This window comes from Pristiophorus japonicus, chromosome 11, assembly GCF_044704955.1.
Source record: "Pristiophorus japonicus isolate sPriJap1 chromosome 11, sPriJap1.hap1, whole genome shotgun sequence".
Taxonomy (NCBI): domain Eukaryota; kingdom Metazoa; phylum Chordata; class Chondrichthyes; family Pristiophoridae; genus Pristiophorus; species Pristiophorus japonicus.
In genome coordinates, this window is record NC_091987.1 from 212105390 (window position 1) to 212119210 (window position 13821).

The window sequence follows — 13821 nt, forward strand, 5'->3', positions numbered from 1 at the left end:
CCATTCAATAAGATCATGGCTGATCTGATCATGGACTCAGCTCCACTTACTCGCCCTCTCCCCATAACCCCTTCTCGTTTAGTGTGGTGGAATTATATTAAAAAAATAAGGCTTAGTGGTCTTTTTTTCTGTTGCTAAAATTTGTTATGGTTGATGAATTATTTTTTAAATTATAAAAGGTGACGATCGTGAATTACAATTTATTCATTTTTTTTTTTTTAAAGTTGGGACACCTGGTTTCGGGGCCGAAGCCCATGGTCCGGGACACCGACAAGGTTGGGAAACCTATGAGGGAAGACTTGGTAAATCGAGAAGTAATGTTAGCCAAGATTAGGGGGAAGAAATTGGGTGTATTTGCGCCTCTCGTCAGCCCTCCCGGGAGGCGCTAACAAGGCACAAGTGACTTTGCGACAGGGCGTGGTGCCGCTAACGCTATGGCATTGCACCCCGATCTCCTGTGGCCGGCAATCGTGACATCATCGCCATGTGCACTGCCCCAGACCCTAAACTAGGTTTCATCCCCTCAAGCTGCGCCGGGCGATGACAGTGACAGCTTCAGGATCGCGCAGCTGGCAACCGGCCACTACCGGGGCAAAAATGTCAAGGGGAGGTGGCCGGCTGCCGGCTGAAAAAAACCTTGTTTCGCTTTATCCGCAAGGTCGGTGCTGCAATGGCTCAGCCTGGCACTCTGCTCGAGTGTCGAGCTGATCGCACGACACCCACCCCCCACCCCCCACCCCCCCACCTCCGCTTCCCGGTGGGTCCAGGTAGGTGGGTTCCTCGTATGCAGAGCGGGCCCTTCCATTTAATTCAAGGGAAGAGCCCCTCGTACGTGGTCGTGCTGCTGAGCCGTGCCCCTCGCTCCCGCCCCAGGAAGGAAGTGCAGTGCTGGATTTGGCCCTCCTGATTTAGCGCTCCACTTCCTTTCGGGGGAGGTAACCCCAACTTATCGCGAGGGGCAACACTCCCGCGCCTGCCGCAAAGTCTCACCCCTCGCAAGTGTTACCTCTAGGCCTAGAACTTGAAATGTTGTGGCTAATTGGACGGCGGGTGGTGGGGTGGGGAATAACGAGCAAGGGAAAGCAGCCCACATTTTGGAGGTATTGGGAAAGAATGAGCTTGAAAAAAGCCATAGTACTAAACCCTGATTTCAGCACAGAGTGATACGGTGAGGAGGACTGTGTTGGATGCTGATTTTGCAGTTTAGGAGGAATAAGTGAGTAAAGTTTGGAAGAGCATTGTACATAACAGTACTGCTGAAATGGAATCAGAGTGGATTAAATGCATCTTTTATGCCTCCAATTAATCCGAGATGCCAGAACATCAGTAAAGTAACCAGTGTCTTTAAATAATTCCCAAGAGGTGGTACATTATCATCGTGTGCACAATCCCTGAGCCATGGCTGGTAACGTTACATCCTCACTTTATGTACTTCATGCAGGAGGTCAGAATTTCCAATCCATGCAGCTCTCGGAGTTCAGTCTTATGCCTGAGTACAGCAAGAGAAATGTTAGACGCTGGCCCGCAGGAGAGAAACCCATTCATCATTTTCAATGGTAGCTGTATTTCTTCAGAATTTAATATTTAAGAAAAAAAAATCAGAGATCTTTGAGGTTTTTCGCTCTTTAAGATGGTGCGCAATTCAAGCGATGCAGATCCAAATAGCTCTGCTAGTTTCAGTGCTCTCTGGCCAGGGGAAGTGGAGATATGCACACATATGGATAGGGTAGGAGGAGGCTCGTGTGATGCAAAAACACCGCACAGCCCAAATGCCGGTTTCTGTGCTGTAAACTCAATGTAATGTTTGCAATGATAGAATTATAGAATGGTCACAGCACAGGAGGCCGCCATTTGACCCATCGAGCCCATGCCGGCTCTCTGTAAAGAGCACTGCCCCACTTTTTCCCCGTAGGCAAGTAATTTTTTTTCCTTTCGGTATTTATCCAATTCCCTTTTGAAAGCCACAACTGAATCTGCCTCCACCACCCTTTCAGGCCGTGAATTCCAGATCCTAACCACTCGCTGCATTAAAAAGTTTTTCCTCATATCACCTTTGCTTCTTCTGCTAATCCTCTGCTAATTATTGGGTACGGTAGCACAGTGGTTATGTTCAACAAAAACAAATAATGCTGGAAATACTCAGCAGGTCAGGCAGCATCGGTGGAGAGAGAAAGTGTCAACGTTTCAGGTCGATGACCCTTCGTCGTGATGTTCCACTCACTGCTGTCAAAAGGCTAGTTAAATGTTCATGTTCAAGATCTCTGCTAACATTGAATGTGAAAATTAAATGATTTCCCTGGCAACTTTTTAAAGTCGCAACCCACCAGTTTCACTTATACAGGCTGAACCTCCCTTATCCAGAACTCCCTTATCCGGAACCACCCCTCGTCCAGAACCATTCCCGTCTACCAGGTGGCGCATGCGCAGAACTCCGCCATGAATAAATTGAAGTCCTTCCTCGCTGCCAACTCCCGCAATCGCTGGCCTGACACCGCGATCCACCGCTCCCCCGTCCTCCTCCAACCCCCCCCCCACCCATAATCTCTCTGCCGCACTCCCAGCCCCAAGCCAGCCAGCCCCGATATCCCCTTGCTCAGTATCTGTACCATCCAATTTAACGTGACCTCCCCTCGTCCGGAAAAACCCTTTATCCAGAACAGGCCAGGTCCCGAGAGTTCCAGATGAGGGAGCTTCAACCTGTACTGCAGGATGTGTGAAACTACAGACGTGATGTTGAGAGCTGACATTGGGCCTTACCTGGGTTCGGCCAAGCAGAGTTTACCCAGAGCAATCGCTGCGTTCTGTTGGAGGCCGCTTTCCTTGGCGTCACCACCAGCATGCTTCAACAACGTTCTGACGATGTCGGACTTGAGCAGAGACGTGGCAGCTCCGGGGATCTCGAAGCAGTGCGAGAGGCAAAGGGCGGTGTTCCCCACCACCAGCTCATCATCCGAGGACAGCAGCATCCTCAGGCCACTGAACTCTGGGAATGGGACAAAGGAAAGAGAGACACGCAATTAAAAAAGGTGGGCGGGGTTTCTTTAAAAAAAGTACCAACAAATTGGTAAGGAAAAATAAAAAGCAGTTTCCCCATCAGCACCAGTCCTGGGTTAATTTATCTAAAACGGGCGCAGCAGATGGGGAGATTTAAAGTCAGCTGTGGAAGCCAGGACAGGGAGAGCTGCCGAAATATCACAGCTCTGGAGCAGCAGAGCAACAGTTTTCAGAACTGCACTGTTTGAAGTGCGGAACAACAGAGAGAACATGGAAAACAGTCAACACGAAGGTCAGAATTACGGGGCTGGACTTTTGGCTCGTTGCCGCCTCTGTTTTCACCCAAAAAACGGTAATGGCGGTGGTAAGCATTTTCACTAAAACAGATTATCTGGCCATTATCATACTGCTGTTTGTGAGAGCTTGCTGTGCACAAAGTGGCTGCTGTGTTTCCCACATTACAACAGTGACTACACTTCAAAAGTACTTCTTTTCTGTAAAGCACTTTGAGACATCCGGTGGTCGTGAAAGGCGCTATATAAATGCAAATCTTTCTTTCGTTCTTTCTATTTCCACCCACTCAGCCCCAGATGCCTTGTTCAAGCTCAGTGACAAAATCATTTAAAAGATTTTAAAAAAGACAGACTTGGATTTATATAGCTCCTTTCATGACCACCCGACGTCTCAAAGCGCTTTACAGCCAATGAAGTACTTCTTGATGTGTCGGCACTGTTGTAATGTGGGAAACGTGGCAGCCAATTTGCGCACAGCAAGCTCCCACAAACAGCAATGTGATAATGACCAGATAATCTGTTTTTTTGTTCTGTTGATTGAGGGATAAATATTGGCCAGTACACCGGGAATAACTCCCCTGCTCCTCTTCGAAATAGTACCATGGGATTTTTTATGTCCACCTGAGAGAGAAGTCAGGGCCTCGGTTTAACGTCTCATCCGAAAGATGGCACCTCCGACAGTGCAGCACTCCCTCAGCACTGCCCTGTAGTGTCAGCCTAGATTTATGTGCTCGAGTAACTGGACTGGGACTTGAACCTACAACCTTGTGACTCAGAGGAGACTGTGCTACCCACTGAGACACAGCTGACATACAAAGATTGCTCACACGGGAAGCTAATCATCACCTACTTTTATCACATTTGACAATCTCCCCTCGAGCCAGCTCGCTGCTTCCACTGCAGATTGCCAAGGTCTTCGCAGCATATCGTGTCGTTGTCTTCCCACCCGCCTGAATCACAAACAAGTCAAACTGTGGATGTGCACTCAGTGAGAGTCAAGCAAGCAGATGAACAAACATTTGAATAAATGTCTTTCTTTTTCTCCGCCCCAATTCCCCCTTCCCCATCGCTGTTCAAGAAAGATTGACATTAAAGATGTCCGTTCTCCCTGAGCTATGATCCCACGGGCACTAGCAGCTCTTTGGTATCTTGCCCAAGTGATTAATATTTAAGTGTGAGCCTGGTTAGTGTCAGCTGGCTATTGAACTGCAGAGGCATCACCGCCAAATATTTCACTTGATTCACTTGGGAGTTTGGCGTTATGCTGCCTGATTGGAGGCTCGTTGCTGTTCTCACCCGATGTCCACACACAATACATCCCCAGCTGGGGGTCACTGGACAGTAATAGAGGGGCAGAGACCACGGCGTTAACTCAGCAGAAAGATCGACACTGATACCTGATTCATTTACTTCTCTTTTAAAGTATTATTGACTTCCTTTTTCATTTAAACTCATCTCCCATTGCCAGGAAAAAACCATGCCCAGCTGAAGAAAAATAAGTAATTGAGACGGAGTAGGAGCTAAAGTCTTTTGTATAGAATCAAGCAATGAAACAGAACAGAAAGAGGCCAGCGCCTCTTTGGTAGAGTTATCCAATTAATCCCACTTTCCCCATATCCCTGTTAATGCTTTCCCATCAAGTATTCTCCAATTCTCTTTTCTCTTTCGGATGAGACGTTAAACCGAGGCCCCGTAAAAGATCCCACGGCACTATTTCGAAGAAGAGCAGGGCAGTTATCCCCGGTGTCCTGGCCAATATTTATCCCTCAACCAACATAACAAAAAAACAGATTATATGGTTATTATCACATTGCTGTTTTGTGGGAGTTGCTTGCGCGCAAGTTGGCTGCTGTATTTCCCACATTACAATAGTAACGACATTGTACATTCATTGGCTATAAAGTGCTAGGGGACGTCTGGTGGTTGTGAAAGGCGCTATTTAAATGCAAGTCTTTTCTTTTTGTTTTGAAAGTTACAAATGAATCTGCTTCCACCACCCTTTCAGGCAGCGCATTCCAGATCACAACAAATTGCTGCGTTAAAAAATGTTTCCTCTTGCGCCTCTGGATCTGTGCTGTCTGGTTACCAACACTTCTGCTGCTGGAAACAGTTTCTGCTTACTTACTCCATCAAAACCGTATGGCGTGTATATTTAAAAAGCTGATTTGTACCATGTACTAAAGTTTCTATGTGTATTAGTGTTTCGCACCTTTATAAATCGGAGCATTTTCTTCACCACTCCGGCTTTCACTACCATTTCCACTGCCTCGTCAGACTGAGGGAGCACGTGACTCAAAAACCCTGTAGCTCTCTGAAAAATAACAGAAATTACCAACTCACAAAGCAGCAAGAAGTGTGAAGCAGATGATTCATTAGCGAAACATTGGGCCAATCACTTAAAACACCCATACTGACCCTCTCGTTGTGAATTCTTGTTAGCGTGGCCACTCCCAATTAGTGAATGAAGCACTGCAGTAATTAGACCAGGGGTGGGGACAGTACTTACTGTGAGAATGCCACCATCTGTACTGCCAAGCAGGGAGATGCACCTTTCTGTAATAGCTGGAGCTTTGAGCTGAAACACACAGATAGAAAATAAGGAAGGGAAAGCTAGACACCACGAATGGGTGATTTATTTACAACATTGACCCAATTTCCAAAAGTGTTTATACAGATCCCTTTACTCCTTCCATCCCTTCGAGTACTGCACTCACATTCCAAATATAAGTGAGTGCTTTAAATAGAATCACAGAGTGATTACAGCACAGAAAGAGGCCCATCGAGTCCATGCCGGCTCTCTGCAAGAGCACTTCAGCTAGTCCCATTTCCCTGCCCTTTCTCCGTAAACCTGCAATTTATTTTCCTTCAGGCATTTATCTAATTCCCTTTTGAAAGCCACGATTTAATCTGCCTCCACCACCCTTTCAGGCAGCGCAGTCCAGATCCTAACGACTTGCTGTTTCCCTCATGTCATTTTTGGATCATCTGCCAAGCACCTTAAATCTATGACCTCTGGCTCTCGACCTTTCCACCAATGGGATCAGTTTCTCTCAATCTACTCTGTCCAGACCCCTCATGATTTTGAACACCTCGCTCAAATCTCCTCTCAACCTTCTCTGCTCCAAGGAGAAACAACCACAGCTTCTCCAGCCTATCCGCGTAACTGAACTCCCTCATCCCTGGAACCATTCTTGTAAATCTTTTCCGCACCCTCTCTAAGGCCTTCACACCCTTCCCCCGCGGTGCCCAGAATTGGACACAATACTCCAGTTGTGGCCGGAACAGTGTTTTATAAAGGTTTATCGTAACTTCCTTGCTTTTGTACTCTATGCCGGATGCTTTTTTAACCACTTTCTCAATCTGCCCTGCTACCTTCAGCAATTTGTGCACATATACCCCCAGGTCTCCCTGTTCATGTACCCCCTTTAGGATTGTACGCTTTAGTTTATATTGCCTTTCCTTGTTCTTCCTACCCAATCACTTTGTGATTTTACACAATTTTAAAATTTAAATTCAAGGATGCACTGAAGAGGACTCAATGGTGATATATTAAAGGGTTTTTCATTCAGTGCTAATTATGCCAAAAGTAGAGCCTGCTGCCAAAATAATCACTCTGTAATAAGTGGTGTATAGCTGGCAGCATTGCTGCAGGACAGTCTTGCCTAATAGTTTTAAAGAAGTAATCACCCCCTCTGCTCCAAATAAACCAGGGCGGGTTCAGCATCCACTTCCCAGTTTATGCTGGTTTGGCTCGGCTCAGCGGGCCAAAGTGTCTCAACAACAACAACTTGTATTTATATAACGCCTTTAACATAGTAAAACATCCCAAGGCCCTTCACAGGAGTGTTATAAGACAAAACAAATACATTTGACATCGAGCCGCATAAGTTGAAATTAGGTTAGCTGACCAAAAGCTTGGTCAAAGAGATACGTCTTAAGGAGCGTCTTAAAGCAGGAAAGAGAGCTAGCGAGGCGGGGAGGTTTAGGCAGGGAGTTTCAGAGCTTGGGGCCAAGGGGACAGAAGACACGGCCACCAATAGTTGAGCAATTATAATCAGGGATGCTCAAGAGGGCAGAATTAGAAGAGTGCAGATATCTCGGGGGGGGGTTTGTGAGGCTGGAGGAGATTACAGAGATCGGGAGGGTCGAGGCCATGGAGGGATTCGTAAACAAGGATGATCATTTTGAAATTGAGGTGCTGCTTAACCGGGAGCCAATGTAGGTCAGCGGGCACAGGAGTGATGGCTGAGTGGGAATTGGTGTGAGTTAGGACAGGGGCTGCCGAGTTTTGGATGGCCTCAAGTTTATGTAGGGTAGAATGTGGCAGGCCAGCCAAGAGTGTGTGGGAGTATTCAAGACTCGAGGTAATAAAGGTATTGATGAGGGTTTCAGCAGCAGATGAGCTGAGGCTGAGGCAGGGGCGGAGACAGACGACGTTACGGAGGTGGAAATAGGTGGTTTCACTTATGCCGCGGATATGTGGCTGGAAGCTCATTTCAGGGTCAAATATGACACCTAGGTTGCGAACAGTCTGGTTCATCCTCAGACAGATGCTAGGGAGAGGGGTGGAGTCGGTGGCTAGAGAAAGCAGTTTGTGGTAGGGACCAAAAACAATGGCTTCGGTCTTCCCAATATTTAACTGGAGAAAATTTCTCAAGGACAGGGAGTTTCTCATTCCTGATTGCTGTCCAATGAGTCTTGCGGCATCTGTGAACATCTGCTGAAGACTGGATCAGGATCGATCAAGATGCCCTATGTGGGTGATTAGCCTGCCAAGACTAACTATCCAGACACACACATGAATCAAGTAGAAAGCCGAACACTCGGATTAAAAACGGTTCTTAATTCATTTCTTGTAAACCTGGGGGTGGGGAGGTGATTACATTATTTTCTTTTACGCAGCGAGTTATGATGATCGGGAACGCGTTGCCTGAAAAGGCGGTGGAAGCAGATTCAATAGTAACTTTCAAAAGGGAATTGGATATATACACGAAGGGGAAAATGTACAGGGCTATGGGGAAAGAGCAGGGGAGTGGGACTAATTGGATAGCTCTTTCCAAGAGCTGGCACAGGCACGATGGGCCGAATGACTTCCTTCTGTGCTGTATCATTCTATGATTCTTGGAATTATACTTAAGCATAAGGCAGTGCCTTCAGAGAAAAAGCGGTCAAACGTTTTAAAGACAGTAACTAAAGATGATCTCTTGCTGTCCTTGTTCATAATTTCGTACCTGGATGGCGCGGCATCGTTCTATGGATAGGTTGACCATCAGGCCGAGGAGAGTGTACAGGATGTCCCTGTACTCCGCCTCGATGGCAGATGACATACCCTCGTCCTGTGCGAATGGAGAGACATTGTGATTAAAAGTTGGGTGAACATTGAGACGCAACAGCCTCTAGTCTATACCTAAAACACAAGCTTAGATGTAATACCATCGCCATGTGAAACCTCAGATGACGTTGTGTAGTCGGTTAAATTAAAAAGAAATATTAAGATAGTTTGGACTGAGTAAAGACCACTTTGACCATCCGGCCTACTCCTTCCACTATCTCCATCGTGGATTTTCAACCCATCCACCCAATCCATGATTTCTGAACTTTCTTCCAAATCTTATAGGAATCAAACAGATTTTATTAGTATTTCTTCAACCCTCAATCCCTTTTCTGTAACCCACCGCTGCTGTGGCTCATCATCATCATCATAGGCGGTCCCTCATATCGAAACATAGAAACTTAGAAAATAGGTGCAGGAGTAGGCCATTTGGCCCTTCGAGTCTGCACCACCATTCAATATGATCAGTACCCCTTTCCTGCTTTCTCTCCATACCCCTTGATCCCTTTAGCCGTAAGAGCCTCATCTAACTCCCTTTTGAATATATCTAACGAACTGGCCTCAACAACTCTCTGCGGTAGAGAATTCCACAGGTTCACAATTCTCTGAGTGAAGAAGTTTCTCCTCATCTCGATCCTAAATGGTTTACCCCTTTTCCTTACACTGTGACCCCTGGTTATGGACTTCCCCAACATCGGGAACATTCTTCCTGCATCTAACCTGTCCAGTCCCGTCAGAATTTTATATGTTTCTATGAGATCCCCTCTCATTCTTCTAAATTCCAGTGAAAATAAGCCTAGTCAATGATGACTTGCTTCCACGCCAAAAAGGGATGAGTTCACAGGTGTTTCAATGAAAGATCTAATATTCCAGATCCTGAACTACATCCTGAAGAATGGAAGATGCCTGTGAGTGGATTTTTTTAACGTGTGGTGGCTGTTGCACACCAGCCACCACACGGGCTTGACAGAGCTAGGTCTTGGTCCAGTGGCAAGGATTAACCAAGACGACTGGAAACTAGCTCTGCTGCACGGACCTAGTGCACACACATATCGCAGTGTGGGCTGGCCCGTGCTGCCCCTCGGCCCCCGCCTCTTCTGGGCCCCCGCCTCTTCTGGGCCCCGAACTCTTGCCTCTCCTGGGCCCCAATAACATCCCTCTACGAACTCATGCCGCTCCTTCGCCCCGACCTCGCCGCTCCAGCTGCACCGGCCATCAGCAACCTAGATTTGGGTGACGTCAAATCCAGTCGCCCTCCCGCAGCCACATTGTCCACATGCCCGACACAAGGCTCCCAAAGCAAGTGCTCTACTCGGAACTCCTACACGGCAGGCGATCCCCAGGTGGACAGAGGAAACATTTCAAGGACACCCTCAAAGCCTCCCTGATAATGTGCAACATCCCCACCGACACCTGGGGGTCCCTGGCCAAAGACCGTACTAAGTGGAGGAAGAGCACCCCACAGCTGTGGCACAGCTAAAAGTTAGCAGCAGGAGAACGGGACATGGGCTGAAACGGATGAAAATGTAAAAGTGATGCCAGGAAATCCCTCTTGAGGAAGAGAGTGATCAACACCGACGTCTAGACGAAGTGATGGAAGCATGATCCCCTGGAATCATCAACGAGGCTTTTGGATGATGCAATTAGAGGGGAAAATGTCTTGTGGGTGGGTGAGCTAAGATGACCAATGTCCCCTTTAAGCTGCGCAGCCACGCAGCGCAGACAGTTTTTAAAGAGACGAACCGAGCGTGCACAATATTTTGAATGGGCCGCATAGCCCATTAAAGGGGCTGCGCGGCCCCCCGAAAAATCACAACGAACACTGAAGGTGACCCTCTTCATTCATATTGATCTTGTGTGCTTGTGCTCCAATAAGCTATCCCACCTCAACCCACAACCCGTTTGTGCTCCAACAGGATAATTTCACCGTTTCTTTGCTCAAATTAAACATTTATAGCCCAAACACAAAGGAAAGAAATTGCATTGATATAGCCTCGTTGATACATCCTCAGAACTGCCCAAAATGCTTCACAGCCAATAAAGTACTTTTTGAAGAGTAGTTACGGTTGTAAAATTTTCAAAAGCAGCAGCCAATTTGCAAAAAAAAGTCGCACACACAGCAACCGAGATAAATGACAAGATATTCTGTTTTATCGTGGTGTTGGTTGAAGGACAAATGTCGGCCAGGACAACAGGGAGGAGACTGGGCCTCGGTTTAATGTCTCATCTGAAAGACGGTACCTCCGACAGTGCAACACTCGCTCGCTTCTCAACTGTGTCAAACTCGATTATGGCCTAGAAATTGAGGCACGCATCATGTGCCTAATGAGGCTGGCATCAGAACCATGGCAAATTGGTCCGTCGGCCTCATTGGGATAGTACCCCAGAGCTGCAAGCGGCAGTGGTGGCTTCAGAGGCAAGGTGGGTGGGTGGTGAAAGCAGCACGATCAGGTGCTGGGATACTGGTCGAGGTCCTCGGAGGATTCCAGGGAGAGAGAAAATTGAGCAGGTGGCAGGCAGATCCACATGAAGGTGGGTTTAAAAAAACTTGAACAGCCTCCAGTTAAAGTCCCATTAAAGACCGCTGGTTCGATTGCTCCGTACCCAGAAAACTGACTGAAAGATTGTAAAATTAATCTGTGACAGACCGCAATATGCAGCGTGTTAGGCTAATTGCTTATGTAAATCGGGGGGGGGGGGGGGGCCTCACACCAATTTCAGGCGGATACCCTGGACAACTGCAGGGTGCCCTAACCAACATGGTTCCGGTGCAGAATGAGCATGCCATATTGGGCCCTGCAATGCCCGTTTTTCGGCCGAATAAAGCGGGCACTGCGTAATCAAACCATCTGACTTAGAGACAAGAGAACACCACTGAGCCAAGGCTGACACTTGTCACCCAAGTGCCAGCCGTGGCTCAGTGAGTAGCACACTCGCCTCTGACTCATGAAGGTTGTGGGTTCAAGTCCCACTCCGAGAACTTGAGAACATAAATCTAGGCTGACACTCCCCAGTACAGTACTGAGGGAGTGCTGCACTGTCAGAGGTGCCGTCTTTCGGATGAGATGGTAAACCGAGACCCCATCTGACCTCTAAGGGCATAAATGCAAGTCTTTCTGTCTCTCAGATGGACGTAAAAGATCCCATGCCACTATTTTGAAGAGCAGCAGGAGAGTTATCCCCGGTGTCCTGGCCAATATTTATCCCTCAATTAACATAACAAAAACAGATTATCTGGTCATTATCACATTGCTATGTGTGGGAGCTTGCTGTGCGCAAGTTGGGTGGTGCGTTTCCCACATTACATCAGTGACTACACTCCAAAAGTACTTCATTTTAGTAAAGCGCTTTGAAACGTCCGGTGGTCGTGAAAGTCGCTATATAAATGCAAGTTTTTCTTTCTAATTCCTATAAACTATGCAGCAATCTGTCTTACAATTGATATTATTCCAACAAGGTTAATAATGAAAGCCAGTTACAAATAAAGTCCATATGAATAGGTCACATTTCTGACTGTTTTCCATATGATGAAAAATACACAAACGTAAGTTATAAATCTTAACTGTCGATACCTAATAATAAAAGTTGTCATAAAAGAGGTACTCACTAAATAGGAATCAGCATCATTAGTTAATATCTTAAATAGGCAGGAAATTGCGAACAAGATAAAAGTAAAAGCGCCATTATGGAAACTCAAGTTTTTCCACAATCTTAGGAAACTTACGATAGCAATTAGGCACGATTCCCAGAATTCTTCTCTTCCTGCTATTTGCCCATAAATTGTTTTATCAGATGCCAAGCTCCCTATGACTGAAATGCACTGTGGAAAGATCTGCTTATTCAACAACTTCAAGTTTTTCTGTAACAAAAATAAAACGTGCATTAGAACCAGTAAAGTGAATAGTTGGAGCATGTTTGATTATACGTGTTATTGTCATGAAAACAGTTACGCTTTTAAATGCTTAGAAAAAAATTGCCTGAAACACCTTTTTTTTCAATATGTAATTTAGCACCAAATGTCAGGCATGGCTCAGTGGGTAGCACCCTCGTCTCTGAGTCAGAAAGTTGTGAGTACAAAAAATCTAGGCTGACACTCCAGTGCAGTACTGAGGGAGCGCTGCACTGTCGGAGGTGCCGTCTTTTAGATGAGATGTTAAACAGAGGCCCCGTCTGCCCCTCTCAGGTGGACGTAAAAGATATTTTGAAGAAGAGGAGGGGAGTTATCCCCGGTGTCCTGGCCAATATTTATCTCACAATCAACATGACAAAAAAAAAAGATTATCTGGTCATTATCATATTGCTGTTTGTGGGAGCTTGCTTGTGTGCAAATTGGCTACCGCGTTTCCCACATTACAACAGTGACTACACTCCAAAAGTACCTCATTGGCTGTAAAGCACTTTGAGACTTCCGGTGGTCGTGAAAGGCGCTATATAAATCAGTCTTTTCTTTCAAATCTCGATGTATAAAGGTGATGTTAAAATACACAAATACACACAAAGTTAAGTGATTGGTGAATATGTGGGAAGCCTCAGTACTAATTCCTTACCAGGAGGATTTCAAATGATGGCAACACACGGAATGCAAATTCATTTTGACAATGCTTTTTAAACCTAGTGGGAGAAAAAAAGCGAAGGTGTTATTGCCGTGGAAACACTTATGCTTTTAAATGCTTAGAAAATAAATTTCATATATATATATGCCTGAAACACCTGTCGTTTCAATATAGGATTCTAGGTCCAGCTATAGGCTTTTGATGGTCCCAATTTATCAGCCAAAGCACAGTGTTTAAGAATCATGATTGACATCACTTCGAAAGAAGCATCAGATTGATTTTTACATTCAATTCAATCAAGAGCCTTTTAGCTGTCTACCATTGAGACACTCAGATTAAGCCTGGCCTGGCCTGGCCAATACTCGTCCCACCTCCCCTTGACTTGTGGACCCCAGTAGAGTTAGGTTTCACCTGTCTCGGTGCCTCCTTTCGCAGATTGCTCGGCTGTGCGGGGCTTAGCGAGCTGTGTGTCTGCACTGTGCTATTCTTTCCTGGCTCTCCAGCAAAATGAGGAAAGGGAATGCTACTGAGAACTAAGGTTATCCAAATGTCCATGCAGCAAGTGAAAGGACCTTAAAACAATGGAACGATTGTTCTTGTAGCTTATTCCCTTCTACCTGTGAGGAAATGGCTAGCCTGGACTTGATCA

At 46.3% G+C, this 13821-nt stretch overlaps 1 protein-coding gene across 2 annotated transcripts in view; it reads right to left on the bottom strand.

Moving 5' to 3' along the window:
* Positions 1-735: 735 nt before the first annotated feature.
* Positions 736-13821, bottom strand: part of ttc12 (tetratricopeptide repeat domain 12) — a 49380-nt gene continuing 36294 nt past the window's right edge. Inside the window, exons 14-21 of one of the 2 annotated variants that reach the window (XM_070894489.1) lie at positions 13167-13230; positions 12344-12478; positions 8519-8623; positions 5794-5862; positions 5497-5598; positions 4138-4237; positions 2758-2983; positions 736-1489 (exon numbers count right to left, since the gene is read on the bottom strand). In XM_070894489.1, the coding sequence (XP_070750590.1) occupies positions 1420-1489; positions 2758-2983; positions 4138-4237; positions 5497-5598; positions 5794-5862; positions 8519-8623; positions 12344-12478; positions 13167-13230 (871 nt within the window). In that variant the 3' untranslated portion in view covers positions 736-1419. Of the gene's footprint in view, positions 1490-2757; positions 2984-4137; positions 4238-5496; positions 5599-5793; positions 5863-8518; positions 8624-12343; positions 12479-13166; positions 13231-13821 lie in introns of those variants that run through there. The other variant, XM_070894490.1, reaches the window with a different exon arrangement.